Source organism: Balaenoptera physalus, assembly GCF_965194825.1.
Source record: "Balaenoptera physalus genome assembly, chromosome: 2".
Classification (NCBI taxonomy): Eukaryota; Metazoa; Chordata; class Mammalia; order Artiodactyla; family Balaenopteridae; genus Balaenoptera; species Balaenoptera physalus.
In genome coordinates this window covers 25,308,520-25,335,375 of record NC_138883.1, presented here as the reverse complement: position 1 = coordinate 25,335,375, position 26,856 = coordinate 25,308,520, and the positions used below count along the sequence as shown (strand labels likewise).

General features: G+C 49.6%; 1 protein-coding gene across 8 annotated transcripts in view; it reads left to right on the top strand.

The window, feature by feature from the left end:
• Positions 1-26,856, top strand: part of ADCK1 (aarF domain containing kinase 1) — a 119,696-nt gene that overhangs the window by 53,489 nt on the left and 39,351 nt on the right. For all 8 annotated transcript variants that reach the window (XM_082451354.1, XM_082451356.1, XM_082451355.1 and 5 more), the window contains one exon: positions 17,671-17,829. In XM_082451354.1, the coding sequence (XP_082307480.1) occupies positions 17,671-17,829 (159 nt within the window). The remainder of the gene's footprint in view (positions 1-17,670; positions 17,830-26,856) is intronic.

Sequence of the window (26,856 nt, the reverse complement as noted above, 5' to 3'; positions counted from 1 at the left end):
GTCCAGGGCTAGTGCTCCTGGACTGTTCTGTTCAGGGCTGGAAGCTTAGTGCCCAGAAGGAGAGGCCCCGCACAGGAAATGAGACCGGTCTTGCTCTCAACGAAACCCAGAGGGCCTCAGGTAGCTTCCACCCTACTTGGGACCTTGTAGTTTCTTGTGGACTTTCAGGAAGCTGTATTTTCCTAAGTTCATCCCTCAAAGGGATGGATTCTCTTCTTCGTATCCTTCTATCGGTCCTTGTCTGTGGTTTGGGGAGATTATACGCATGCGCTTACCAGTTCACCTTTGGCCCACAGGCCACGCCTGGGGTGCTTCCCTTCTCTGGGGTCTGTCCTGCAGGGTGGTGTCCAAACCCTCTGCTTAGCTGCTGTGTCTGGGCTGTTCCGTGGAGAAAGAAAGGGCCTCAGCTCATGGTGGTCCCACTCACTGACTCAGGAAGGTTGGGGCGACCACTTGCTGCTTTGCTCACTCAGAAAATACAGGTTTGTTGAGCAGCTGATAGGTTCTTACCTCTGTGCCAACGCTGTGGTGGATACAGAAAATGTCAAAGCCACGTCACTCCCTCCCGCCTCCCCCCTCCCACCCCAAAGCCAGGCAGACAAAACAATACACAGAGGCAGTAATTAGAGAACAATTAAGGCCTCACTTCAGTGGGGCTGATGAAGGAAAGGTTTGGGGGAAGTTCAGAAGGGGGTTCTTGTAGGAGGTGGGCCTTGAGCTGGCCCTTAGAGGATGAGTTAGATTTAAGGAGGGAAAGTACGATAGCACATGAGGCTGGGCAGTGTGGTGGCAAGGGCTGACCGCAGCTTGTTTTGTGCCGAGAGCAGACCAGTGGGGTTGGAATGACATGGAACTTTGTTGGGGTGTATTAGTTTGCTAGGGCTGTTGTAACAAAGTACCACAAATTGGGTGACTTATACAGCAGAACTCTGTTGTCTTGTAGTTCTGATGCCTGGAAGTCCAAGATCCAGGTGTTGGCAGGGATGGTTCACCTGAGGGCTGTCAGGGAGAATCTGTTCCCTGCCTCTCCCCTCGCGTCTGGTGTTTGGAAGCCAATCTTTGGTGTTCCTTGGCTTGTAGAAGCATCACCCTGATCTCTGCCTTCGCTCTTACTAGCATTCTCCCTGTGTGTGTGTGCACGTGTGTGTGTGTGCGTGTCTGTCTCTGTGTCTGAATTGCCCCTTTTCATAAACGCGGTCATGTTGGATTAGGGGTCCCACCCTATGCCAGCATGACCTCATCTTAACTAATTACACCTGCAAAGACACTGTTTCCAAATAAATTCATGTTCTTAGTACTGGGGGTTAGGACTTTAACACCTGCATATTCAGAGGACACAAATCAACCCATAACAGATGGGTGCATTGGGTCTTTTGTGGTTGTGAGGATCAGAACCCCAACTTGATCTAGCTGAGGCAAAAAGGCATCTTGTCTAATGTAACCACATCTTAGGAAGGCTTGGGGTGGAGTTGAGCCTTTGGGGAGCTCTTCCCGGACTCTTCTCTCTGTCTCTCCACTTCTTCCTGCAGGTCAGCTTCATTCATGTTCCCTCCATGACCACCTGGCACCAGCAGCTCTCAGCCTCACCTCTTTCCAGCTGTGGCCCCAGGAGGAATTCCCCCCACCACTCTAGTTTCATTTTATAAAATAAAGTGTCCCCATTCTTACCCCCAATTCATGTCTGTCTGGAACCTGAGACTGAAATAAGGTTTTTGCAGATGTAATTAGGCAACTTAAGATGAGTTTACACTGGATTAGGGTGGTTCCCCAATGACTGGTGTCCTTATAAGAAGACCATGTGACAGTGGAAGCAGAGATTTGAGTGATGTAACTATAAACTGAGGAACTCTGAAGATTGGTGGCAGTCAGCAGAATCTAAGAAGATGCAAGGAAGCATTCTCCCTTAGAACCTTCAGAGGGAACGCAGGCCTGCCAACACCTTGACTGCAGATGAGCTGAGCTTTTAGAACTGTGAGACAATAAATTTCCGTTGTTTTAAGCCCCCCCAGTTAGTGGTAATTTGGTGTGGTAGCTCTAATTAGCAAATACAGTTGTCTGTTCCATACGGACCAATCACTGTGGTCGGAGGAGGTGGGGTCTGTAAGATAATTACCCCCCTCATTTAAACCCCAAGGTTTAGAGTTGGGGTCGGGTTCCCGGGAAGCAGCAAGGCAGAAGAAGGCATAAATGTGCGTAAGGCCAACAGAACCGGAGATGTTCATGTCAGTGGATGATAATGTTAGTTTCTTTTTATTTGGTACTTGCTATGTAGTACACATTGGCAGGATGTTTTACAGATATTGTTTCCAACCCTTAAAAATAATTCTGCAAGTGTGATAGATTTTGCCGTTCCAATTTTCCATATGAGGAAGCAGAGACCCTGAGAGGTTAAGTAACAGCCACAGTCACATAGCTGAAGGAAGCAGAGCCAGGCTTTGAACTCTGTTGCCTAAGGCCTTGCCCCTCCTGCATTCCAGCTGCTAGCCCTGAGGGACTGGTTCCCGGAGGGCGTTAGAGTGGACATAAGTGTTGGGCCTTGATGTGTAGGCTTTAGGGGGTGGCCCCAGGCCCCAGGAAGTAATGTTAAGTCAAATCAGCTAATTGTGTGTGTGTGTGTGCGCGTGCATGCGTACGTGTGTGCAAGCTCCCGTGACTGATGGAAAAAGACATTTCGGGCAGAGTTAGCCAACGTGGCAGGATGGATGGAGGGGCCCAAGGCAGGAGCTGTGGGAAGGGGCTCTTCCCATCATCCACATCTGGCAGAGGTGAACTCCCCCTACAGAGCCTTTTGTAGCTGTCTCCTGGGGCTTGGCCAGTTTCTCCTCTCGCCATCCCCCTGGAGCTCCGAGCAAATGTCCCGAGCTGGGCAGTGAGTCAGGAGGCTACAAGCCAGAGGATGAATGCCACGGTCACTGCTCTTGAAGGAGCTGGCCGGACAGCTGACCCCATGCCCTCTGGGACTGCTGGAGGGACTGCAGGGTCCTCATCTTCTCCTTGAACGAAACTGTGGCCTTTCCTCCCCTTCCCAGGGAGAAGGGGTGGGTCTCCACTTGCAACCCTCAGGGCTGGGGTTGGTGGTGTGGGCCGGCTGGATGTGCTCGCAGTGGTTTCTGTCTCCATGTGAGCCAAGCAGTTGTCTTTACTGGTGATGGCGGGTGGAGAAGCGATGGTCTGGAGGAGTCCCAGGTTCTGCCGCATCCTACAGGGGACGTAATTGCCAACCTTGGCCCAGTGCTTATGGCGTGAGAGGTGCTCATCCTAGCTGGGGGTTCCCAGAAGATGACTCCAAGAAAAGGGTTCCAGTGCAAGTGGTTTTGTGGGAAGCTCAGGGTCTTCCAGTAGGAAGTGGGAACGTGGTCCAGGGAAGAGAAGTCAGCCGGTGGCTGTGTGCTCTTAAACCAGCTGCCACAGTGGGTGAATGAAGGTTAATGCTGTGGGGAGACTGGGAAACGGTGCTAAACGGTCACCTTAGAATCATCCCACCCAACAGCCAAGGGAGAAGGTAGGGTGTTTATACACCAGCTTTCTAACTTCCTGAGTGATGGCTGCCCCAGAGGGCTGTTAATTCCTGCAGCTTTGGAGGAGGAGTCCTCAGGCACAGATGCAAATACAGAGAATTACAAATCAGGCCAGAGAAGGAGGAAAGACCTGAGGGAATGGGGGGACACTGGCAAACTTTGCAGGCATCATCTCCTATAATCCTCACAGCTGCCCTATGAGGGGAAGTACTATTATTATTCCCATTTTACAGAGGAGCAAACCAAGACCAGAGAGGTTGAGTCACACGCTTGAGGTCACACAGAGAGTACCAGGCAGAGTCAGGAGCAAAAGCCAGGGCTGACTGCAGAACCCAAGCTCCTAACCACTGCGTTCCCTTGTTATCTGTAAGGAACGCTGTGCTTTTCACAAGGTTTCATATTTCTGGCATTTGATGGATTCTCCCAGCATTCCTGAGTGGGAGGCAGGACAGGCAGATGGGGAACCTGGCAGGTCAAGGAACTGAATGTTTATTAAGTGTTTTCTCCTTCCCTAGCATGTGTTAGGTGTTTTCAAACACAAGGTCTCATTTAGTCCTCACAACAGCTCAGTGAGGTAGGTATCCCTTTCCCCATTTTTTCCAGATGTAGAAACTGAGATTCAGAGACGCTAAGTAACTTACTCAGTATCACACAGCAGGACAGTGGCTCAACTGGGAACTGAACCTTAGTGTTGTCTGACTCCAGAGACCCACACCCTTCATGGAGGCGAGGGGCTGGTTCAAGGCCGCGCTGATGGGCCTGTGGGACCCAGTCTGCCTCTGAGGGCCATGCTCTTTCCTCTGACATCACCCCAGTCTGCCCTCTTGCCTTCAGCCCTGGGCTGGCCCTGGGCCTATGTTGCCTCGAGAGCCAATCCGATGGTAGCTGAGGAGGTGCTCTAAGGAGCCTGCAGGGAGGTCATCAGGCTCTCCTCTCCATCTCACCTCTGGACAAGGTGCTCCCCCTGTGTGTGTGCAGGCAGGGGCTGGCGATGGGGGAGTGGGCTGCTCCCCCACGGACTTCTCCAGGGAGGAGCCCCCCTCTCCTCCCACTGCCCCCGCTCGCCGTCTACCTGATGCTGCTCCTTGGCAGCAGAGGGAGGCAAGCCCTCCACGTCCGCCTGATTTATGTTCATCGTTGAAACAATAATGTTTAATCTGGAAAGGGCTAATCAATTTTTTATGCTGATTATGAATAGGCCAGCTGTGCCTGCTTCTTTATTCATGGAGCTTTAGGAACAAGCCCATGTCCCAGGCCAGGCTCCCTTGGTGATTTCTGCCGTAGGGGGGCCCAGCTTCAAGGAGAACCTCTTGGGTGCCTGGCCTGTGCCACTTTGGAGGTGACTCCGTGTGTGTGTGTGTGTGTGTGTGTGTGTGTGAGACCAGAGAGGGTAAGCTGACTCCAGGTGGAGAACCGGATGTCGTGTGCATGGGTGCATGGGTGCCTGTGTAGAGGGTGGGATGGGCTGGGGAACAATTAGGGGAGCGTTGGATGGAAGGTAAGTGTCACAGGATCACAGAAGTGGGAGGGTGATCAAGGATCAAGTCCCCTGACACCTCCTTTTACAAGTGAGGAATTAAGACCCAGAAAAGGTGAAGCAACTTCCCTAAGGTCACGCTGCTGGTTGGTGGCAGAGGTGGGGTTAGACCCCCTTATTCAGAGGACAGAACACTTTCCACAGCAGTACAAGCAGGGCAGAGTCAGAGAAAGGTACTGTGTGGGCTGCTCTCCTTGAGTTATTGACATCATACAACTCTGACATCCCGGAGGAGCTTGTATTTTAGGTACAGAATGAGCTGTAGATGTAACTTAATGAGAGGTTAAGACAGGCTGAGAGAAAGTTCTCTGAAGTTTGGGCCACACTTTTCAGGTGTTCTTGGAATCAGTGAATAGGGTCTTAGGGAGGGGTGAATCAGGACACTCTCTGAGGGAGGAGAAACCTGAGTGGGACTTCAGTGCTGTAAAAGGAGAACGAGCAGAAAGGCCTGGAGAGGGCCTTTGGGCAGGTGGAGTGGCATGAGCTGACGGGCAGAGGCAGGGCTGAGGATCTCAGGGAGGCGTCTGAATCTGAGCCAGATCAGGGAGCCTGTACCTCTGGGCCTGGCTGGTGAGGCTGCGCCACAGGCTGGGGCTCCCGTGTGTGGACCCTCCACCTCCCTTCCAGGACGTCACCGATCTTTTGCTGCTTCATTTATTGGCTCAGCAGATGCGTACTGAGCTCTGCCGTGCGGGCGCCGGGGGTTGTGTGCGTGAACAAGCTGCCGTCAGGGTGCTTGTGATCCAGTTGTGGGGATGGCAGATGCTAAACAAGCGATGAGGAAAATGAAAATCTAACGACACTTGTGATAAATGCCACGAGAGAGGAGGAGTGCTCTGAGTGTGGGGCTGGGTGGCCTTTCTGAGGACGTGAGGATTAAGCTGAGGCCAGAGGGTAATTAGGGGAAGGGGAGGCAGCACAGAGAGCAGAGAATGCAGAGGCCTCAGGGTGGGGAAGACAGTGGATCTGTCTGGGGGCAGAAAAGGGGTGGTAGTGGCTGGACAGAGAGACACCCTGGAAGGTGAGGCTGGAGAGGTGCTGGGCCCACTCGGGGGAGCCGAGGTTGGCACTGACCGGCTCCCTGCAGAGGACGGCGCGGCCCAGCCTGCAGACTTGCAGGGGATCAGGGTGGAACTGGGCGACCAGTTACAAGGCTCCTGTGGTCGTCCAGGCAAGAGGTGATGGTGACTTGGACGAGGAGTGGACAGACGTGCTTTGGAGGCTGAATCAACAGGACTCAAGGATGACTCACATGGGGAGGGGCCAGGGAGAGGGAGGTGCCACAGTGGCCTCCTGGGGTTCTGACCACAGCACTGGAGGGGACGGTGAGGAGGGTGTGTTAGCAGGTCAGCCTGCAAGCAGTTTGGGGAAGGGTCTTTCTACAGGGCTAGGGTTTGCACAGTGGCCCCCTCTCTCCTTAGTGGTCAGAGAAGGCCGGAGAGTCCACATGGGTCTGAGTAATTTGGGGTTCAGCATTGAGAGACTGGGATCCAGCACTGGGTTCCTGGTTTCCAGATATTAAAAAAGTACCCTGATCTGACGTGAGCTCCAGGGCCATGTGTGTGTGTGTGTGTAACGGATTTTGTAGAAGGAGAAGCTGTTACTTGAACAGCTGGAACAGCTTCTGCAAATTAACTATGTCATCAGCATTGTGATGAGGGGTCTCTCATGGGTCCCCATTGCTCCTCCCATCTTTGGTGTGTGAGCCGATGACAGGTAGTTCTGCGTGAGGACTGAAGCTCCTTGGGAAGAGGGGAAGATGCTGTTTCGGCCTGGGGGCTGGGAAGGAATGACATGTAGGCGGCAGCTGGGGGGGGCAGAGGATGCCTTGCCCTGGGAAGCGGGTGAGGACAGGACTGGCTCTAGGTGTGTCACCTGGCACAGCAGAACTGGGAGCAGCTATGTGCCCTTCCTATTTCCACATCTCACGGTTTGCACTTGACCTGTGCTCCCCCCACTGCCAGGGCAGCCCCTTGTCACATTCCCCAGCTTTCTAGCCCTGCCTCTGTCCTGGGAAATGCAACAAAACAATAAAAACCGACTTGTACTGAGAGTGTTACACTAATGCTCTATCTCAGGGCCTGTTTTAGGTTCCTATTGCTGCTGTAATGAATTACCACAAATTTAGTGGCTTAAAACAATACACGTTCATTATCTTATTGTCCTGTGGGTCAGAAGCCCTGAAATTCAGGTGCTGGCTGCTGCGTTCCTTCTGGAGGCTCTGTGGGAGAATCTCTTTGCCTTTGCCAGCTTCTAGAGGCCGCCTGCATTCCTTTGCTTGTGGCCCCTTCCTCCATCTTCAAAGCCATCAGCTTAGCTTCTTAAAATTTTTTTCTCTCTCTTGTCCTTTCACCTCTGTTTCCATTGTCATATCTCTGCTCTGACACTGACCCTCCTGCCTCCCTTTTATAAGGACCCTTGTGGTTCCGTTGGGCCTACATGGGAATTCAGGATACTCTCCTCATCTCAAGAGTCTTACCTTCATCACACCTTTGGGGATTGGGATATGGACATCTTTAGGGGGCCATTTTTCTGCCTACCACAGTGCCAGATGGTAAATATTTTAGGTTTTGCAGGCCACACACTCTCTGTTGCAACTACTTAATTCTGCCGTTGCAGGATGAGAGTGGCCATAGACAGTAAGTAATGAATGGGCATGCTGTGTCCCAATAAAACTTTATTCATGGTCATGGAAATTGAATTTCATGTAATTTTCACATGTCACAAAATATTATCATTTTGATTTTTCTCTCTTAAAAATGTAAAAAAGTATTCTTTGCTTGTGGGCTACAGAAAAGCAGGCAGAGGCCTAGTTTGGCCCATGGGCTATAGTTTCCTGGCCCCCTCTCTAGATGCATAATATCCTTTAACCTTTAGAACTCCCCTACCAATGGGTATTATTATCACTCCCATTTGCAGAACGTTAGTGCAGCTAAGCAGTTTGCCCAAGGCCACTTGGCTATATGTTGGCAGATAGGGTTAGCCAGGAGTGTGCGTGGTTTCCCCCAAATGTGAGCTTTATCTTCCCCGTAGATCCAGCAAGTCTGGGTTTACCTCCCTCTAAGTTTCCTGGGCACTGCTGCTGTCACATGCAAAGTAAATCTGGGAAACTTCTTATTGGATGGAACACGCTCAGGTGTTATAGAAAGATCGCAAGGGCTTTGGTACGCGAACCTTCTTGTTTGGGGCTCTGAGGCATAGGAACATAGCTTGGGCTCATTTGCCGTGTGGCATTTTGCCACCTCCCAAAGGCTAAGGAAGTCTGTCCTGACAGCAAATGGTGCCGCTATAAGCAAAGAATGCTTAGGCTTTAGTTTTTGCCTTCCTATATTTTTGGATGTAGGAACATCTGAAGGTTGTTGGGAGAAGGCCTTTGGGGTTTTGTGAGGGTGAGCCCATCTGGTTTTAGAAGTATGAATGCGAGTCACTACGGCCAGGCTTTCTCCGCCGTGGGCATGAGCTGTGGCTGAGGACCCTCCTCGGCAACCGGGGGGAGACCCGGGGAGCCCAAGGGGGCCTGATTCCAGGTTGGGAGTTGGTGGTCATCTTCTCTCCGGCTCTCTGCTGTCTCCATAACTTATTCCCCGTATTCGTGGTTCACACAGGCTGTCCCCTCTGCCTGGAAGGCTCCTCTTTCCTTTCTTCAGCTAGTTAACTAGTTAACTGGTTCCTCATCCTTCAGAGCTCAGTTCTTTGTCTCCTCCTCCAAGAAGTTCTCCCAGCCTGGGTTTAATCCTCTGAACACAGGCTCTTATGGTACCAGCTACCTCTCTCTTCATGCACTTATCAGAGCTGGCCATTTATCTTTCTTTGTGATTTCGTGATTAATTCCTGTCTCCCTATTGGACTTCACGTTCCTGTAGTAACTCCAGAGGCTGGTGGCTGTACCCGATTTGGACTCACTCCCCACTGAGTCCCCACTGACCAGCACAGGGCCCTGCACATAGTAGTCACTCAATAAGCATTTGTTGGATGAATAAACGAATGACCTTTAGGGAATATATTCTACTCTGTACAATGGAGGTGATTGTATCTCCTCTACCTTAACCTCAAGAGAGGGTTGAGAATTACATAAGAGCAAGATATTATGCAAATACAAAGAATTACCCATGGTTGAGCATTCAGTGCCTGCAGAGCAAAGATATCCTGACATCCCTTATTCCAACCAAGCTCAAGTTCAAGGAAGAAGTGGTGAGTCCTCACATGGGCAGGCATGCAGTGGAGGGTGTAGAGCTCAGCCTGCCTGGTTCTTGGGTCTGAGCTCCTGGCACCGCCTGTCTCTGGACCCTGGGATGGGGTGTGAGCACTGGACTCCCCGGGCGCTCTGCAGCCCCACGGACAGCTCATCACCTCTGTACTCTGATAACCCAGGTGATGCCTGCCCTGGTGGGGCCCGGGCTGTGGGAGTCCTCAGCTTCATACAGCACTGCCTAGGATCTCTGGTCTCTTTACCCCAGAGATCTCTGTCACAGGCAGAGACATAGACCTGTCACCCTGTGCAGCTGGACAAGTTATTAAGATGGGAAATGTTGAAAGATTAGATTTATGACAGCCAATGGTGGGTTATGAAGAATAATTTATCAAATGTCAGTGCCTGCAGCCTACAATTTACAGAAGGTTTGCTTAAACTGAGAAGATCTGATTGGACTGTGCCCTCCCCCACCTCTAATGAATGACAGATCTAATGGATGGCTTCCCGGGCTGGCCGGCCACACTGGGTGTTTATCTGCTTTTTATTAATCATTATTATCACAACATTTCCATAGAGTCCCTCTACCCACAGCTCTCAAAGTGCCCAGCCACCTTGAGGGAACTGTAGCCACTTCTGGGAGGTGTTTTAGCTCTCCTGGATCAGCTGGAAGGCCTGGAGACCCCTCACCAGGAAGAGGATGGGGAAGTCAAACCTCACATCCATTCATTCACTAGGAAATACATACTGGGCACCAATTGTGTGCCAGGTGCCTTGCATGCAATGCTGAGCAAAACCAGAAGTCTATCATCTAGAAGGAAGGAGGGAGATGAAGCAAATATAAATTGAGGCAAAAGTGCAGTTGTGTAATTGCTCTTGAGGAAGGCAATGAACTCTGAGAATGTACACAGGGAGGCTTCCCTGAGGAGGTGACAGTTGAGCTGTGATTTGAAGGATGGGTAGGAATTCCCTCGATGAAGAATTCCTGTTCATTCCTTCTCGGCAGAGGGGATGGCACGTGCAAAGGCCCTGGGCAGTGAGGGAGTGTGCTGGTGGTCAAAAGAGGCCATCTCTTCAGGGCAGATGGAGCTTGGGGAGGGCAGAGGGAGGAGAAGGGGCAGGACATGTAGGCAGGGTCAGACCCTGTGGGTCATGCTAAGGATTTTGGCCCTGGGAAGCTGGTGAAGTAGTTGAAGCAAGAAGTGACATGATCAGCTTATGTTTGGAAAACTTACCTTAGCTGTATGGGGAAGATGGCTTGGCACAGAAAGGAACGTGAGTGGGCAGACCAGTTAGGAGTCTTTGGGTAGAAGAGGATGGTGGCTTTTACTCACTGAGAGAACAGACCTGAGAGCCTCCTTATCCAGTGCTCTTTTCATTAGACCACTCTGTCCTCTTCATGGAGGCATCAGGTGGGGCACCCACTACTCCTGCTACAATTATTGGGGGTCTTCTGTAGGCTCTATTCTAGACCCTTTATGTATGTTGTTTCATACAACTCTATGAGGTAGGTACCCAAATTCCCATTTTACAGATGAGGAAGCTGAGGTACAGAGGGATTGTGTCACTGCCGAAGCTGATGCACCTTGGAGCCAGAATTTGAGTCGGGGCAGTTTGCCCCAGAGCTTGCACTGGAATCACTATGCCTTGCTGCCTCTCAGATCCGCCTGTCCTGGCCAGCAGGTGGGCATTCCCAGAGAGCATGCCCATGGCCATCCTAGGGTGGGCCGCTCCTGGCTTCTTGCTTCTCTTTCTGTCAGCTACTTGTCACCATCCTGCAGGAGAAAAGAAGCTTGGTCTGACCTGTGATGCCCTTGGCAGAGCCAGGTGGATGATTATCCTGTACCTGGAGGCTCTTCAGCAAACTGGTAAGAGTTTAGCATCGTGCCAGCCTCCTTGCCAGAACTTAGACAGGAATGCTGTTTTGTAATTTCTGGGGAGGACCCTTGTTGAGAAGGGCCTCAAGTTCTGCTGTTGGCCCAGCTTGGCGGTAGCAATAGCTAATGGCTCTGCAGAACCAACGCTTTGATCTTTTAGAACCCCAGAAAGAACACAGATTCCATGGAAAACAGGTTCTAGGTGTCCTTGAGCTATTATTGTCATTACGATTTTTATTATAATAAATTGTTCTGAGTGGGAAGCTGGAGATGGGGCTGCTCCCACCTTGAGGCAGGGCAGCTATTGAGTGGGGAGACGGAGAGACACCTGGATGCCTTGTCCCCTCCCCTGACCCCCCAGGGTCTACATGGTGATATTGGAGGTCCCCTCTTCTTACCTTGCCAGACGGTCCTTTCAGGGTTGGGTTAAGCAGCACTGGGCAGGGGGCACTTTCTCCAGCAGGTACTGCTAAAATGCAGGTGTGTTTTTCAGAGGCTGTTGCCTTTTTCCAGTAGGACATTCTGCTGGACCAAGGTCTCCTCATGGCTAGGGACTGCCTGTTTTGTTGGCCCATGTTCCTAGCATGGCGTCTGTCATTTGATGGGCCTGCAGTAAATATTCATTGGCTTAGGCTAAGAAATGGCAAATTGGTTTCATTTCATATCTTACCTTTTGTCAGTTGGTAGTGGCTGCGTGGAACACTGGGGTTGAGAGAGATTTTGAGGCATCACCTGGGCCCAGCAGGAATGAAGGCTGTGAATGATTAGTGATGTCTGGCAGGGTGTGCTTGGGGTACATTAATTAGCTATTGCTGCATAACAAATTACCCCAAAACTTAGTGCCTTAAAACAACAGACATTTGATATCTTACAGTTTCTGCGGGTCAGGAATTTGGGAGTGGCTTACTGGATAGCTTTGGCTCAGTCTCTTCATGAGGTTCTAGTCGAGATGTTAGCTGGGGTAGAGTCATCTGAAGGCCTGAGTGGAGAGGGAGGAGCTGCTTCCAAGATGGCCCACTGTTGGCAGGAGGCCTCGGTTCCTTACCACATGGACCTCTCCACAGGTTGCTTGAGTGTCCTCATGACATGGCAACTTGCTTCCTCCTGAACAAGCATTCCAAGAGACAAAGCAAGGAGGACATCTTGGTGACAGTCTTGGAAATTGGACACTGTCACTTCCTCCATGTGCTATTTGTTAGGAGTGGGTCATTAAGTCCAGCCTCTACTTGAGGGGCAGGAATTGCAGCAAAATGGGGTATCAGCTGATAGGGTGACTGTGAGATGTAGGGCTTCCTGGTGCTGAGAGGGGGGATGGATTTTCTGCCCAAGGCAGACATCAGACATCAGTGTTTTTGCAGAGTCCTAGCCAGCTAGAGCTCTATTGTCTGCCTCAGGCTGGGGTGGGTACGGTTCACTCCAGCCACTTCATTAGCACGGGGACTTGTCCTTCTCCCCATCAGGCAGCAGTGGATGGCTGCTGGCACCCAGCCAGGTGTGGGGTGGGCCATCTCAAGACCTTGAGAGCCAGATGTTGTTTGCTGCTGATGCCATGGTAACCTGCTCAGGTGCCCTGGGCAGCCTTCCTGGCTCCTAAGTGGGAACTGCCTGGCCTTGGCATCAAGGCCTGGATTTGCTTCTGTCTTCATCCGGAGCTGGCCAGTTCAGGGTTTGCTGGATTTGTTAGCATTATCTTTTGGTGATGTAGTTTCTGAATCCAGAATATGTCTGATGTGAATGAGTATGGGGACAACAGGATAGAGTATTTGAAATTGGACCATCTTGGAAAATCTGGGACATCCCCCATCTTGTGACTGATGGGCCAGTCCCCATGAGGCTGGGGCTGCCTGGGCTGCAGGCTCTGGTGGGGCTGGCTAAGAGACCCAAGTGAAACTCCCCCCAGGGGTCATATTGAGGCTTCTCTAGAAGATCCTGACTTCCTGCCTCCTTATTTTGGGCTGAATGAGGACCTGGCCAGTGCTTGGCTGCTTAATGTGGCATTTTGGAAACATTGCCTGGTAACCTGGCTTTATGGGAATCCTCCTGGTTGATTTTCTGGAGGGTCTCTCATTCTGCCCAGTACTAGGGCATCATGTCACGTGGTCTCTTGATTCTTGGACCCCAGCTGAAGGCAGTCTGCTGACATTTTTTTTTCTTCCTGTTTTATTGAGGTATAATTGACATCCATCACTGTACTAGTTTAAGGTGTACAGCGTGATGGTTTGACTTACATATATTGTGAAATGATTACTGCAGTAAATTTAGTTCACATCCATCATCTCATATAGACGTGCTGAAGTCTTAACCTGAGCCCCTGGTCAGCTAAGCCCCTAGGAGGTGACACATTTCTTCTTGCCCTTCTGATGTTCATAAACTCCCCACCCCTAACACACACACACACACACACACACACACACACACACACACACACACACACACACACACACACACACACACACACACACACACACACACACACACACACACACACACACACACACACACACACACACACACACACACACACACACACACACACCTCCCCCAATACAAAGCTAGAGAAACTTTTTCCCTGATTATTTTTCCTTTTCCAGACAGGGACATCGATATATTTGAATCATGGGCTGACAGTAATTAAAAAGCACATAACGTCATTTTAAAATGTAGTTGTTTTAGTTAATTGATTTTGCCGCCAGACCCAGAGGGAGAAAAAAAAGAACAGGGGAAAGAAAGCCTTAGAAGGGGAGAGAGGTTTCTGCGAGTGACTGGAGTCAGCTGAGGGCCCTGCTTGAATCTAATTGCTGCAAATGCTGCAGTTTGTTTCTGCTAATGGTTTTCTGCTAAAGGTCTGGGGGATGAGGCCTGATTGGAGGGGGGTGACGTTTGTTTCAGCTGCACGAGGGGTAAAATTCTGCTTTCGGGACAGGGTCTATTTTTCCTTACTCTCTATCAGCATAAAGTACTTCCAGCGAACACTTTGAATCAAGGTTCCATTTAGAGATACTTTATTCATATTTAATTACAGCCTGTAGCCCCAATCTTTAATTACGGTTTTTTATAAGCCGGCTAGGAACATTCACTAGCAATCAATAATTGTGTGTGTGTGTTGTGTGTGAGTGTGTGTAAGCACAGGAGGGTGTGGGTGTCTGACGTGCTTACTGATAAAGGGGAAGAGGATGGCTGCAGGGGCACCCCGGAGGTGGTGGACGTGCAAGGGTGGGGTGGGGTGGGGTGGGCAGGATATCTGCCCAACAGGTTCCCTGGGCCGAGTGAGTAGTGCATCCTCACTTGGCATGCCTCTTTGCTTCCACTGGTCAAATTGAGGATTTGGGCAAGTCCTTACAGCTGGGCCTTGTGCAGGGTGCTGAATGGGCACCTGGGCTTTGGTGGTATCTTGGGACCCCCCCCCAGACCCCTGGTGGGAGCAGGGAACTGTGGGAGGCCCCTCTCCCCATTCCCTGGGGATATGGGGGACCAGTCTTCCTCTTACCCTGAAGATTGGGATATGTTTGCCTTGGCGAGTTCCTCCCCCCGCCCCCCCCCCGCCCCCTGCAGCGCTCCTGGCAGCTGTTCCTGCCACACAGCCCTAGTGATGCCATGTCACTCGTCAGTTGCAGTGACTCTGCAGCGTCCCTGCAATGACTCTGATTTGAAGACTGGTTGTCCTTCTCAGAGAACGAGCAAGTGTTCCCAGGGAGCCAGGCGGAGGCTTGGGGTGGGAGTGGGGTCAGATGACCCCCAGGTCCCCTCGCCCATCCTAGCTGCCAGAGGTGAGGGTCTGAGTTCACAGCTTTTCTCCAGAAAACATTCTCCTTGGTGCTCCTTCAGGAATCACCAGAGGCTTTCCAAGGAAGTGGTGTTGATCTCATTATGTAACGGACAGGAATGTTGCTGAAGTTCCATCTCCCTTCGGTTCCTGGATCCCAGTCCCAGCAAGAGGGTGGGGAGGAAATGGAACTCTCACGTACTGGCCTCTTGGGGGTACCGGGCACCATGCCCAGGTTTCTTTCATCTATCCCTGCTGGGGCCTGAGAACACACTGCGTCAGTCAGAGCCCCTTCAGTTGTGTGTGACAGAAAACAACTCAAACTACCTTCAGCAGAAAAAGATACTATAGGGTGGGTATCCAGGCATGGCTAGACCCAGGGGCTCAGCCATTGTGACCAGGATTCACTCTCTCTCTTGGCTCTGCTTTCCTCTTTGTTGCTACTGTGTGACCCCTGGTAGCTCCAGGCTTCAAGTTCAATATTCAGCTTCAAGTTGAGCAGAAAGAAAGAAAAGCGCTTCTACAGTTCAAGCAAAAGTAAAACAGTTGAGTCTGATTGGACCAGTTGGGTCACGTGTCAATCTCTGATGTAATCAGTGTGGCCTGAGGTACCCGGGGTTCTGATTGATCAGGCCAGGGTCTCACCCCACTCTGGAGTAACAGGTGGAGTCCACCTAGGTAAATCCCACTCGTGACATGGGCTTTTATGTTTGAGGCCTTTGGGATAGTAGCAGTGTGGGAGCAGGATGGTCCAGCCATTTCAAAAGGGGGAAAGAGCTGATACAATCCCTCTCCAATAGAAAGAATAGTGGATTCAGTCCTTCAACAAATATTTGTTTAGCACTGACTAGTTCCAGTCCTGTTCTAAGTGTAGGGAAGTCAGCAGCGAACAAAACAGAAAAAAATTGCTGCCTATTTGGAACTGATGTTCTAACGCGTTATAGGGCTGATGGCCCTTTCGTTCTTAATCTAAGCCCAGGTCCAGGATAAAGGGTTCTTGTGTGGAGAGACCCAGGGTGATTCAGGGGGATGATGTGGGAAGAATCTGGCCCTTAGGGAGCCCAGAACTCACGAGAGAGGGAAAAAGGCAAGTTGGGGAAGGGGGCAATAGGAGGGGTACAAATAAAAACCCAATAAGGAAGAAGGGGGACGGGAAGCCAATCTGTACCCATCTCCCGTGACAGAAAAGGGTCGGCCCCTCCCGTGTTGCCTGGACCTTTGGTCCCCGCAGGATGTTGATAAATGGCATGGAGTTAGTGAAAGCCACCAAAATGATGACAGGACTGGAGGGAGTGATTTATGAGATGAGATTAGCAAAGTGATGGTGCAGCCTAGCAAACAAAGAGATGGGGTGGTGGCCGTGGGTCGTGTGACCTCTGAAGTCCAAGGAGAGGAGGGGGGCTGAGGGGTAGGATGGAGTGGCTGCTGCAGGAGGGGGACAAAGAGAGGCAACAGGGGCACGGACTGAGCGGACCTCAGCGTGAGAGCCTGGGCGGTGTGAGGAGGAGGGGAGGCGTGTGTCATACATATACACATTCGCGTGTGTGTGTGTGTGTGAATGTCTGGCCTTTCCAGAATTGTGAGGCTATACAGGGAATTCAAGAAATGGAGGGGGGCGCTTCCCTGGTGGCGCAGTGGTTGAGAATCTGCCTGCCAATGCAGGGGACACGGGTTCGGGCCCTGGTCTGGGAAGATCCCACATGCCGCGGAGCAGCTAGGCCCGTGAGCCACAACTACTGAGCCTGCGCGTCTGGAGCCTGTGCTCCGCAACAAGAGAGGCCGCGATAGTGAGAGGCCCGCGCACCGCGATGAAGAGCGGCCCCTGCTTGCCGCAACTAGAGAAAGCCCTCGCACAGAAACGAAGACCCAGCACAGCCATAAATAAATAAATAAATAAATTAATTAATTAATTAATTTAAAAAAAAAGAAATGGAGGGTATGAGAATTTCAGGCCTGGACAATTTTGCAAAAGGCTTTTGGGGCCCTCCTTCCCATCTGGTAGAATATTCATATCTGGACCATTTATCTGACCACTCAAGTCAGACAGACTTTTTCCTTCAGGAGAGCTGGAATGGCATTTCTAAGAGGGAAGGAGGGAAGGAAGAAGGGAAGAGAAGATGGAAGAGTAAGGGGTATATGTTCCATTTCCTAGAGAAAGTGAGGCACAGAAGGGGCAGGGATCTGCCCAAGGTACTTGGGGCGGCATCACACATGAAGACTGAAAGCAGGGCTCCGGTGTGCAGAGATCTCTGCCAGGTGGCTGGGTCAAGAGCGGACTTGGGGACCCACGTTGAGGTTCAGGCAGCAACAAGTGGTAGCTGTTGGGTTTGGAGCCTCTAGCCTGGGCTTCCTTGAGCTTTCCAGATTGGCGGGGTTGGAATATCTTCCATATGATCTCCGGGCTTGGGCTGCCCTGGACCCAGGTTCTGTTAACTTTTGATCATATCCATATGTGAGAGCCTTGGAGACACAACGGTGGGTAATTAAATGGGTGGATGTCGCACGGTTCTGAACACTCGAGATGGCACTTTTTTGGCTTTAAATGGAGGTGCTCAGGGTACCCATGCACAGGTATGAGACCCACCCTCCACGTGTGTTTTCTGTCTCACTCCCTGCACGTGGCTGGTGTGAATTTCCATGGCAGTAAAGGGCCCAGGCAAAGCAACTGATAGAGGAGAAAATCTGTCTTGGGGGCACTGGGCAGTGCTGGCCCTGGCCCATCCTCCTGGCCCCTCTCACTGAATCGAGTCATCTTAATTGCTCTGTTCTCTCTCCACTCTTGACAGATTCATGATTTGTTCATGAGCTTTGACGACACGCCTCTGGGAGCTGCCTCCCTGGCCCAGGTCCACAAGGCAGTGCTGCATGATGGGCGGACGGTGGCCGTGAAGGTCCAGCACCCAAAGGTGCAGGCTCAGAGCTCAAAGGACATTCTTCTGATGGAGGTGAGAGCCTTCCACCTTCCTGTTCCTTCATACTCATTCTACATTTCCCTGGGATCCAGGCAGTCCCAGTGAAACTGGTTCAAGGCCTATAGTTTGGAGTGTGTGTGGCCCTTTGAGCAGCAGAGTGAAAGAGGAGAGCTTGAGACCACAAAGGTGTCATGACAGCGCTGTGACCAGGGGAACCATGGCAGGGTTGCTTGATTTTTGATTCATTCCTGGGAACTGTCTGTGGGTGGTCTCAGAACACGGTGGGCAGCTGCCGGGGCCAAGGAGACCTCAGGGGGATATTGTAGAAATGAGATGACCCACAGGTGATTTCCTTGGGGGTAGAAAAAGTTACTTCCTAATTTGTTAACTTATAACAAAAGGGAGCATGTGGTCACTCAAGGGATATGGAGATGACAGGCACATCACATAGAAATATTTATGCAGGTTGCACATTTGCTTCCCTGATATTTTGTTTTGAATGAACAAAACGTGTATGCCCTAAAATGGCCCTGGGACAGCTGTAGTGGGGACTGTGCCTCTGGACTTTTCTAGCTCCACTCCTGGAGCAAGGAAAAAGGGTGAGCGGCCTTGGGCTTGGGCGGTAGCCAGCACCCCCAGTGGAGGTCAGCAGTCTGCCTACCCTGCCAGCTTGTCCCGCTCCTTCCTTTTCTCTTTCCCTTTCCTTGGTTCCCTTTCCTCACTTTGGACACATAGTTTATTCTTTCAGCTCACTTTGACTAAACTTAACACGGACATAGGACACAAGAGTGAGTGACCTGCATCTTCATCTTCAGGGCAGCTCCCCGTTTAGTGGAGCAGACAGGCTTGTACACAAAACAGCCCTTGACTATGAGCTCCGTCAAGGGGGTGTTTGCGGAGTGCCGTGGAACCCTGTGCCTGGACCGTTGGGGGCATCAGGGGGGCTTCACCAAGGCACCCACGAGACAGCCGGGCAGGGGAAGGATGACCCAGCCTGTGCGAAGGCCCTGAGTCTTAGGGGAGCAGGGTGTGCTTGGAGAGCTTCAGCTGGTTCAGATGGAACGAGCTGGGCCTGGGTGCAGATGAGGCTGGGAAGGTAGGCAGGACAGAACATGAAAGGCCTCGTATTCCAGGCTCAGGCGCAGAATGGTATACATAGTAAGTACGTATTTACTGTGGAACCGAGCAGATCTGATTTTCTTCTGTAGTCAGTGGGGAACCATTTAAGAATTTTAATCAGGGGAATGTCGTGATCAGATGTGCCTTAGAAATAAAAGTCTGTTGACAGTCTGGAGGATGTATTGGAAGGCAGAAAGACTGTAGCCAGGGAGACTAATTGAGGGGCTGCAGTCTTGGTCTGAGAGAGAAATGATGATGTGAACCAAGGCAGTGTAATGGGGGTGGAGGAGAGGCATGGATTCACAGGGTGGAATCGTCAGGACTTTGTGACCAGCTTTACGTGGGGTGGGGGAAAATACTGGTATGAATGAAAATGAAAACAAATTGTAAGTTTCTGGCTTAAATGATTAAACTTAGGTGCCTTTAACGATGTGTATCAGTCGGGATTCAGTTGGGGGGGAAAAAGAACTTGCTCTAGGTATTTCAGAGGGAATTTAAAACAGAACATGGGGTTCACAGGGGATGGAATTGCTGAGAAGCCAAGTGGAATGGTGAGATAGTCACCAATAGCAGCAAGCCACTGCCACCCTCCAGGTGGAGGGACAAGGAGAAGAGGTAGTTCCCTGGAGCCCAGGTGCTGGGGCCACCTGAGGGGAGTGGACCACAGACCTCGGGCCTGTCACCTGGGGTTTGAGCCACAGATGCTGTTTGAGGCAGTGGGTGTTTCACCTCCTCCTGTTCCCCCCCGCCCACCCCCCGTATTGCACCAAACCTAGCTGGAAGCCAGTTGGCAAGGGAGCCTGGGGAATGTAGTTTCTTATGAGATTAAGGGGGTGGGCTGGATGTTAGAGCAAGTGGAGTGGGTGATGGAGCAACTATGTTCTGTAAGACATTGCCGTCAGTAGTTTTAGATCAGGATCTCTCTGTCGGTCTGCAGTTCAGGCTGGAAATACAGATTCTGGATTTATCAGCAAGGAGACTCATGGGAGCCGAATCTGGGGCAGTAGCTGAGATGACTTAGATTAGCTGTATAGAGTAAAAATAAAAGGAGGGGGCAAAGAAAGAATGGTGAGGAGCATCTTCTGGGGAGTGTGCCCAGGAGGATGAGTTCCTGAGGGAACTAAGAGGGCGTGGTCAGAGGGATTAGAGGAGAACCAGGACTGAGCAGCTACATCCAATGAAAACAATGTAAAGAAGAGAGCGCTGTCAGTTATCTAGCATCCCAACTGATACAGCCACTAGTCTGCGTGATGGGCCACCTCAAAACGTAGTGGCTTAAAACACCAGTCGTGTATTTTGCTCATGACTCTGCAATCTGGGCAGGGTGTGGTAGAGAGACTCATCTCTGTTTTATGTGGCACCAGCTGGGGTGGCTTAACTGCAACAGGAGGACCCGCTCACACGGCTGGCAAGTGGGTTCTGGCTGTTGGCTGGGAGCTCAGCCGGGACTGTGGGTCAGGGCCTTAGATCCTCACCAAGGCCTCTCCAAGGCTGGTTGGGCTTCCTCACAGCATGGTGGCTGGGTTCAAAGAGGGAGTGTCCCAAGAGAATAAGGCTGAAAGCACATCATAGTTTTATGACCTAGCCGTGGCAGTCACGCAGGTTACTTCTTCCTTACTTTATTGGTAAGAGCAAGAGTCACAAAGTCCCCCTTGGTTTAAGAGGCAGGGAAACAGACTCTACCTCTTGATGGGGGAGTGGCACGGTTCCAGAAGAGCATTAGAGTGGGAGATATTGTTGCAGCCATTTTGGAGAATATAGTCTGTCAGAATTACTTCATGTTGTCAAATGCAATATAAATTCATAAAGCTCTGAAAAGAGTATTTTGGATTTGGCGACTTAGAGTTCTTGGGAAGAGCAGGGAGAGTGGGGTGAGTGGGGTGGAAGAGAACTGAGGCCTCAGGGAGCAGAGACGGTTAATGTAGACTACTCTTTTCATGTTTAGCCATGGATGGTGGGGGAGGGTGAGCGTAGTGGTTAGAGCAGAGCACAGGATTAGCGGCGGGGACCTGGGGCAGGCTGTAGCTGATGGGGAAGGGGCAGCGGAGTTGGGGACTTGGAGATTTAGGAGAGAGAAGTAACTGATAGATCTGGTTTAGGAGGAGCCTGGAGGGATTGGGCTCCAAGGACACAGGTGGAAACATTAGGCTTTGGCAGCCTTTGTTTGAGGCTAGAGGAAGGTAGTAGGGCTGGCTACAGATGAGTGAGTGGGGCAGAGGGGGAAGGTGGAGAAAGTGGACAGCTGAGTTGTACCAGCCTGATAGCCTCTATTTTTTCTCTGAAGTAGGAGGTAAGACCATCTGCTGAGAAAGAGGGGGTAGGAGGTGGCATGGAGGCTTGAGCGGGGAGATGAAGGTTTGGAATATTGCCGGGTGCAGTGGAAAAGGGAGCTGACCGGGGCTCGGGGGCGGGGTTGCCGAGTGGCATGGGGCAGCCACCTGGAAACCTTAGTTTTCTGAAGTTTTCTGAAGCCAGCCATGCCTGCATTAGCTGGGAACCTGTCTCTGCCCGGTGGTGCCAGCAGACCCACTGGGGCTGGGAGGACAGCTGACATCTTTTCTCTCTTTTCTCTGCTCAGAGCCTCACTGCTCCCTAAGTAATGGTGGCCGTAAGGTCACTATCAATAATAGCAGTGATAAAGATTTGGCATCTTCCTCCCTGAGATAAGCATCAGATGCTTTTCGTGGAAATTACCAGCCCTGTGACTACGTGCAGAGCACAGAGCGGCTCCTTCGCAGTGGCTGGGGCTGGGATCGCGAGGCAGATCAGAGAGCCGCACTCACAGCCTTCAGGAGAGAAGCTGGAAATGAGGCCGGAGGTCACCACCTCCATGGACCGTCCGCGTTAGCAGCAGCACACAGTGGTACTGCCTTGTCACTGGGCTTGGCCTCTGGTGGGAAAAAGTCCCGTCTGGTCACCCTTCTCTGCTTTACAACTAAGAGGTGCCAACTGGAAAGCTCATTTTGTTTTATATTTGAAATGAGTATTACTATTTTTTTCTGAGTCCAGACCTAAATGGTGACTTGATTTTAGGAATGACACGTGCTCCAGTGTGCTTAGTAGGAAAAAAATGATTTCTAGGAGGCATTAGGGCTATCGTACCCACCAGAAACTTAGAGACAGAGGGGAGGCAAAGCTACTTTTCTGCAGAGCCTTCTGGTGTTTCTTTTCATGCCAATTCCAGGTATTGTGTGTCCTCATGCTTCTCTCCCACTGCCCACTATTGTCGCTCTCTCATCTCCAACCCTGTGATTGATCACAGCCTGTTCTTGAGAGGAAGAAAACCTGATTAAAGTAGTTCATACTAAGGAGAGAGTGGCTAATAGGCTTAACCTCTGGATATTTGCAGTTTAAGAAGTGGGCTTGTAAATCCAAACACATATCTGCTGTAAGGATAGAGGTTTGCAGGAATGCGACTTTTGAGAATAAGGAGGTGGGGGCTACTAGCTATATCAGTTAGTATGCTTTTAACTGCATGTATCAGGAAATCCAACTAAAAGTGGTATAAATAATAGTTAACCTATATTATCTTACATTACAAGACATCTGGAAGTAGGGTCAGCTGTTTCAAGGTTGACTAATCTATCACTTCTTTGTGGTTTTTAAGGACCTAGGTTCTTTATGTCTTCCACTCTGCCAGCTCAGCTTCCTGGCGTGTCCTTCTAAGGTAGTGCCCCTTATAGCCGCAAAACAGCTGCAGGGTTCCTGCTATTACAAGTAGATGACGTCCAGATGCTAGAGAGGGCCTGTTTCTTCCCTCATATTAAAAAGTAGCCCCTTAATAGAATTCCTTTCAGTTTTCATTGGCCAGAAGCAGGCCCACATCCCCAAGCCTGAATCAGTCTTGGCAAGAGGATTGGGACCACTTTGATTGGCTTAGACCAATCATGATTTGCCTTCTCAGGCTAAGGCCTGCCTTCCTTGAAGGACAAGAAAGATGCAGAAAATTGAGGTTCTGTTAGCCAGGAAGTTGGCACCCAATAGCATGTGCCACCCTGGTGCTTTGTGTCTCCTCCTCTTGGGGAAGGGGATGGTCTCGGTGATAGCTGTTGACCAGTGCTAGAGAAACAGAGACTGACTCTCAGTAAATGGTGATGAACCTGATGGTGTCGGTGACTTTGCACAAAAGAGAAAGGCACGGCCAAGGGTGTTTTCAGCTTTGTCATTATCACCTGATATTGTCCCTTTAATATTTGGGGCAACTCTACTTCTAGATGCACGACCAGTGACTCTTATTGATTTGAGTGGCTGTCCAGAGCCAGACTAATTGGGCCCAGAGATTGGAACAGTGATTCAGCAGCAAGGGGAGAACTGACAAGGCAGAGTCTGTCTGCTGGCGGGCTGGCTTTGCAGCAGTTCTTGCCTGCCCACGATAGCAGGGAGCTTAGCAGGCCGGGTCTCACTGCCACACTCACCGTTTGAGAACAGGGTAGGACTCAGTTGACCCATGAGGCGGTAGTAAGACCATCATTCCCAGGTCCCAATAGCACTATCCCGTATCACTCCCTGTTATCTCTTAAGCTTCTGAAATTGATGATGAACACCCCCGTGCTCTATCACCCCCTAAAGAATCTAACTCATGGCCAGGCGCCCTGCCCTTCATGTACCACCTGTCCCCAAGGTGCTCTGCAGCACTAGGGTAGAACTCTCTGATCTGAGCACCAGAATCCCATCCACCATTTGATGTCATCCAGCCCATACCAAGGGACTCTAAAAGTAAAGACCTGTGACAGTTATGTTTTTGATTTTTTTTGAACAACATTTTCAATGCATGCTGTCTGTCATCTTGTTTCTTTTCTGAATGTGTTGATTGAACGGTGGGTGGCTAGGTAATGTTTGTGTCGGCACAGAATCCAACAGCTGATTTTATTTTTTTTAAATACATTTTTAAAAGCCCCAGAGATGTAGACCATCCCATGGAAACTTCTCTTCACCCTGTAATTCTGCTTTCTAAAAAGTATGCACTTTAATAAACCCCATGAATGGTAAGCTATTTACATCACTCTGAACTGATCTTCGATCCTTGTCGAACATCCATTTTTACCAGTTCAGATCCGTGTAGGCGTTCTATTTAGTGTCCTGTTTTTCCGTAGAACATTATTTCTTTTATAATATATAATAACTTGATAGCAGTAACTCGAATTTCAGTTGCATTTTACAGTTTACAAAGCTCTTTTTATGCCTTATCTCAAGCTTCCTATTGTATTGTCCTGTATTGTATTGCCTGAGACAGGGCTGCATAAAGAAAGAAGTGAAAAAAAAAAAACAAACCAACACGTGGGTCCAAGTCCTGCATTTGAAATTAAAAGCTATGTGACCTTGAGAAATGCTTTAACCTCTTGGATCTGATTCCCTTCTCTGTGAAATGGGCAAGAAGAGGAAGAAATGAGAGCATGTGTATAAAGTGCCTCATAGCGCAGTGCCTATGCCTGGATAATGATAATTACCTTTTTTTTTTTTTTTTTGCTATTATAAATAGCAGTCACTAGTTTTCAAACTTTTATGTGACTCTCAATTTTTCCATTACATTTCTGTGTGGCTCATAATTTATTTTTCCTACTGTGAGCCAATAGCCCTATAGGAGAATGATTTCATTATTCTACCTTGAAGGAAGTATTAATTGTTGAATATACCTTGATTGATTAACAAGACTCCAAATCAAGTAGAATATTCTCAGGCATCTTAAAACTGTGGTTCCCCAAAATTCAGAGGTAGTCCTTTCTCCACCAAAATCTTAGAGGCATAAAAACTTAATGCATTTGGGTAATGCACATGTGAACATATAATTATTTCTGGGGAGAGGGCAAACCTTTTGGAATGTTCATTTATTCATTCACTCATTCATTCATGTGAATATTCAGTAAACATCTGCTGGTTATTGAGTACGTGCTAGGCACTGGTGGAAAATTGGCTGCTGGAAGAATTTTATGGAGAAGATAAATTTGGGAGAAAAATCAAAAAGTCAAATTGATAACAACACCTGTTTTATTTTCGTTGGTTGCATCTGTTGTCAAAAAAGAAAAACTTGAATCTACTTAGGGCAGGCTCTTAAGAAGGGAATAGAATAAAAACAGAAGGTGAAACTGAGGAGTTTTATTTTATTTTCCCAAGCCAAGAAAAGTCTAAAGTGACAGCAGCCCAAACCGTTTTAGACTTGGACCAGACAACTTTTAACCTGACCCCTCTCTCCACCCACTGTGAAGTTCAAGGGGTTGATAACCCCCCTGAATTATGTACAAAATTATGGGAGTATTTACATTTTCTGGGCTTCATAGCTGGCATCAAAATTTCAAATTGGTGACTTCCTATAAAGGGGATGGTGTCCTATAAAGCTAAGAACCCCTGACTTCCATTCAAACAGACCCTCTCATTTTAAAGTAACCAAGGAAGTGACAGGCCAACCACCACAGAATGCTTTTGAAACCAGTTTTATGAGTAGTGCAAAGTTTTTTGGGTTATGAATTAGTTTACTAATTAATTATTAGCAATTAATATCAATCAATAAAGTCTTTGGCTGCTTTTATGATTCATGACATTAAGTATTAATAATAATCAATAGTACTAGTAATGACTAATCACATAATTGATTAGTAACAGAAGAGTCTTTAAAGTGCCTTTCAGTGCTGTTTGGATGTAAATGATAATTAAAAATTTCACAAATAACAGTGACCATACAAATGATGAGGAGTTATTGTGTGGCCAGAAGCCTCATCTCCTGGTATAGACTCCACTGGGCTACATGTGGGTCTCTGTGTATACCTGCGTCTGGTCCAAAGTCATTACCAAGAAGGTAATCAGTACATTTTGATTGAACAAATGAGTGAGACTCATTGTGGCTCCTTCCTTGTCCCTCCTGGGTGAGAAGCTCTGGAATCTAGGCTGGAGCAAAACACCCAAGAGGGTTCTTGCTTGAACTCAGAGCCCAGAGATTGGAATTCAGGGGTCTCGGATGACAGGTGTGCCCTTGGCCTGGGCCAGGCAGGTGCTTCTGTTTCCTGTGCACCAGCTCTGCCTCCCCTTTGGTGACAGCTGAGGGCCATCTGAGGGCACGGTGACGAGACGGGATGCCCGGCTCTGACACATGCGGCCTGGGCCTCACTGTTGCCACCTCTTCCTTCTTGTTTCGTGTGACGGAAACAGAAACAAAACATAAACTAAATCGATTATCATAAGGTCACAGGTCTAGCCCCTGAAAGACTAGACAAGACTTAAAGGAAATTAGACTGCAGCCGAATGTAATTAAAAAGCGTTTGAGAGAAATTGAGTATAATAACCCTGTGTGATGATTCTTTTAGAATGGCGTCCGGTACATTGCCTTGGACATAGGATTTAAAAACAAAGCTGTAAAATGCCTTGTAGTTAATGGCCCTACTTTAGACTTATTTCTTTGTGCTGCACGTGCCTAGTACAGTGTTGGACATCATATCATAGACCAGGGCAAACAGAAGCATGAGACAAGGCTCATAGCTGGGGCTCCGTAAGGCCTTCTGGATAGACTGGGTGGTGTCGTGGTCAGCTCAGGCTGCCATAACAAAATACCATAGACTGGGAGGCTTAAATGACAGACACTTATTTCCCACAGTTCTAGAGGCTGGGAAGTCTAAGAGCAAGGTGCCAGCTGACTCGGTTCCTGGTAGGAGCCTCTTCCTGGCTTGTAGACAGATGGTTGCCTTCTCCCTGTGTCCTCACCTGGCGAAGAAGCGGAGAGCTCTGATCTCTCTTTCTCTTCTTATAAGGACACTAATCTTGTCACAGGGGCCCTACTTTCATGAGCTCATCTAGACCCAATTACTTCCCAAAGGCCCCACCTCCAAACACCATCACCCTGAGGTTAGGGCTTAACATATGAATTTGGGGGCTACATAAGCATTAAGTCCATAACAGATGGGGAAGGTCTCTTGGTACCAATAAGTCCATGGTTCTTTAGTTCTTGTTCCTTAT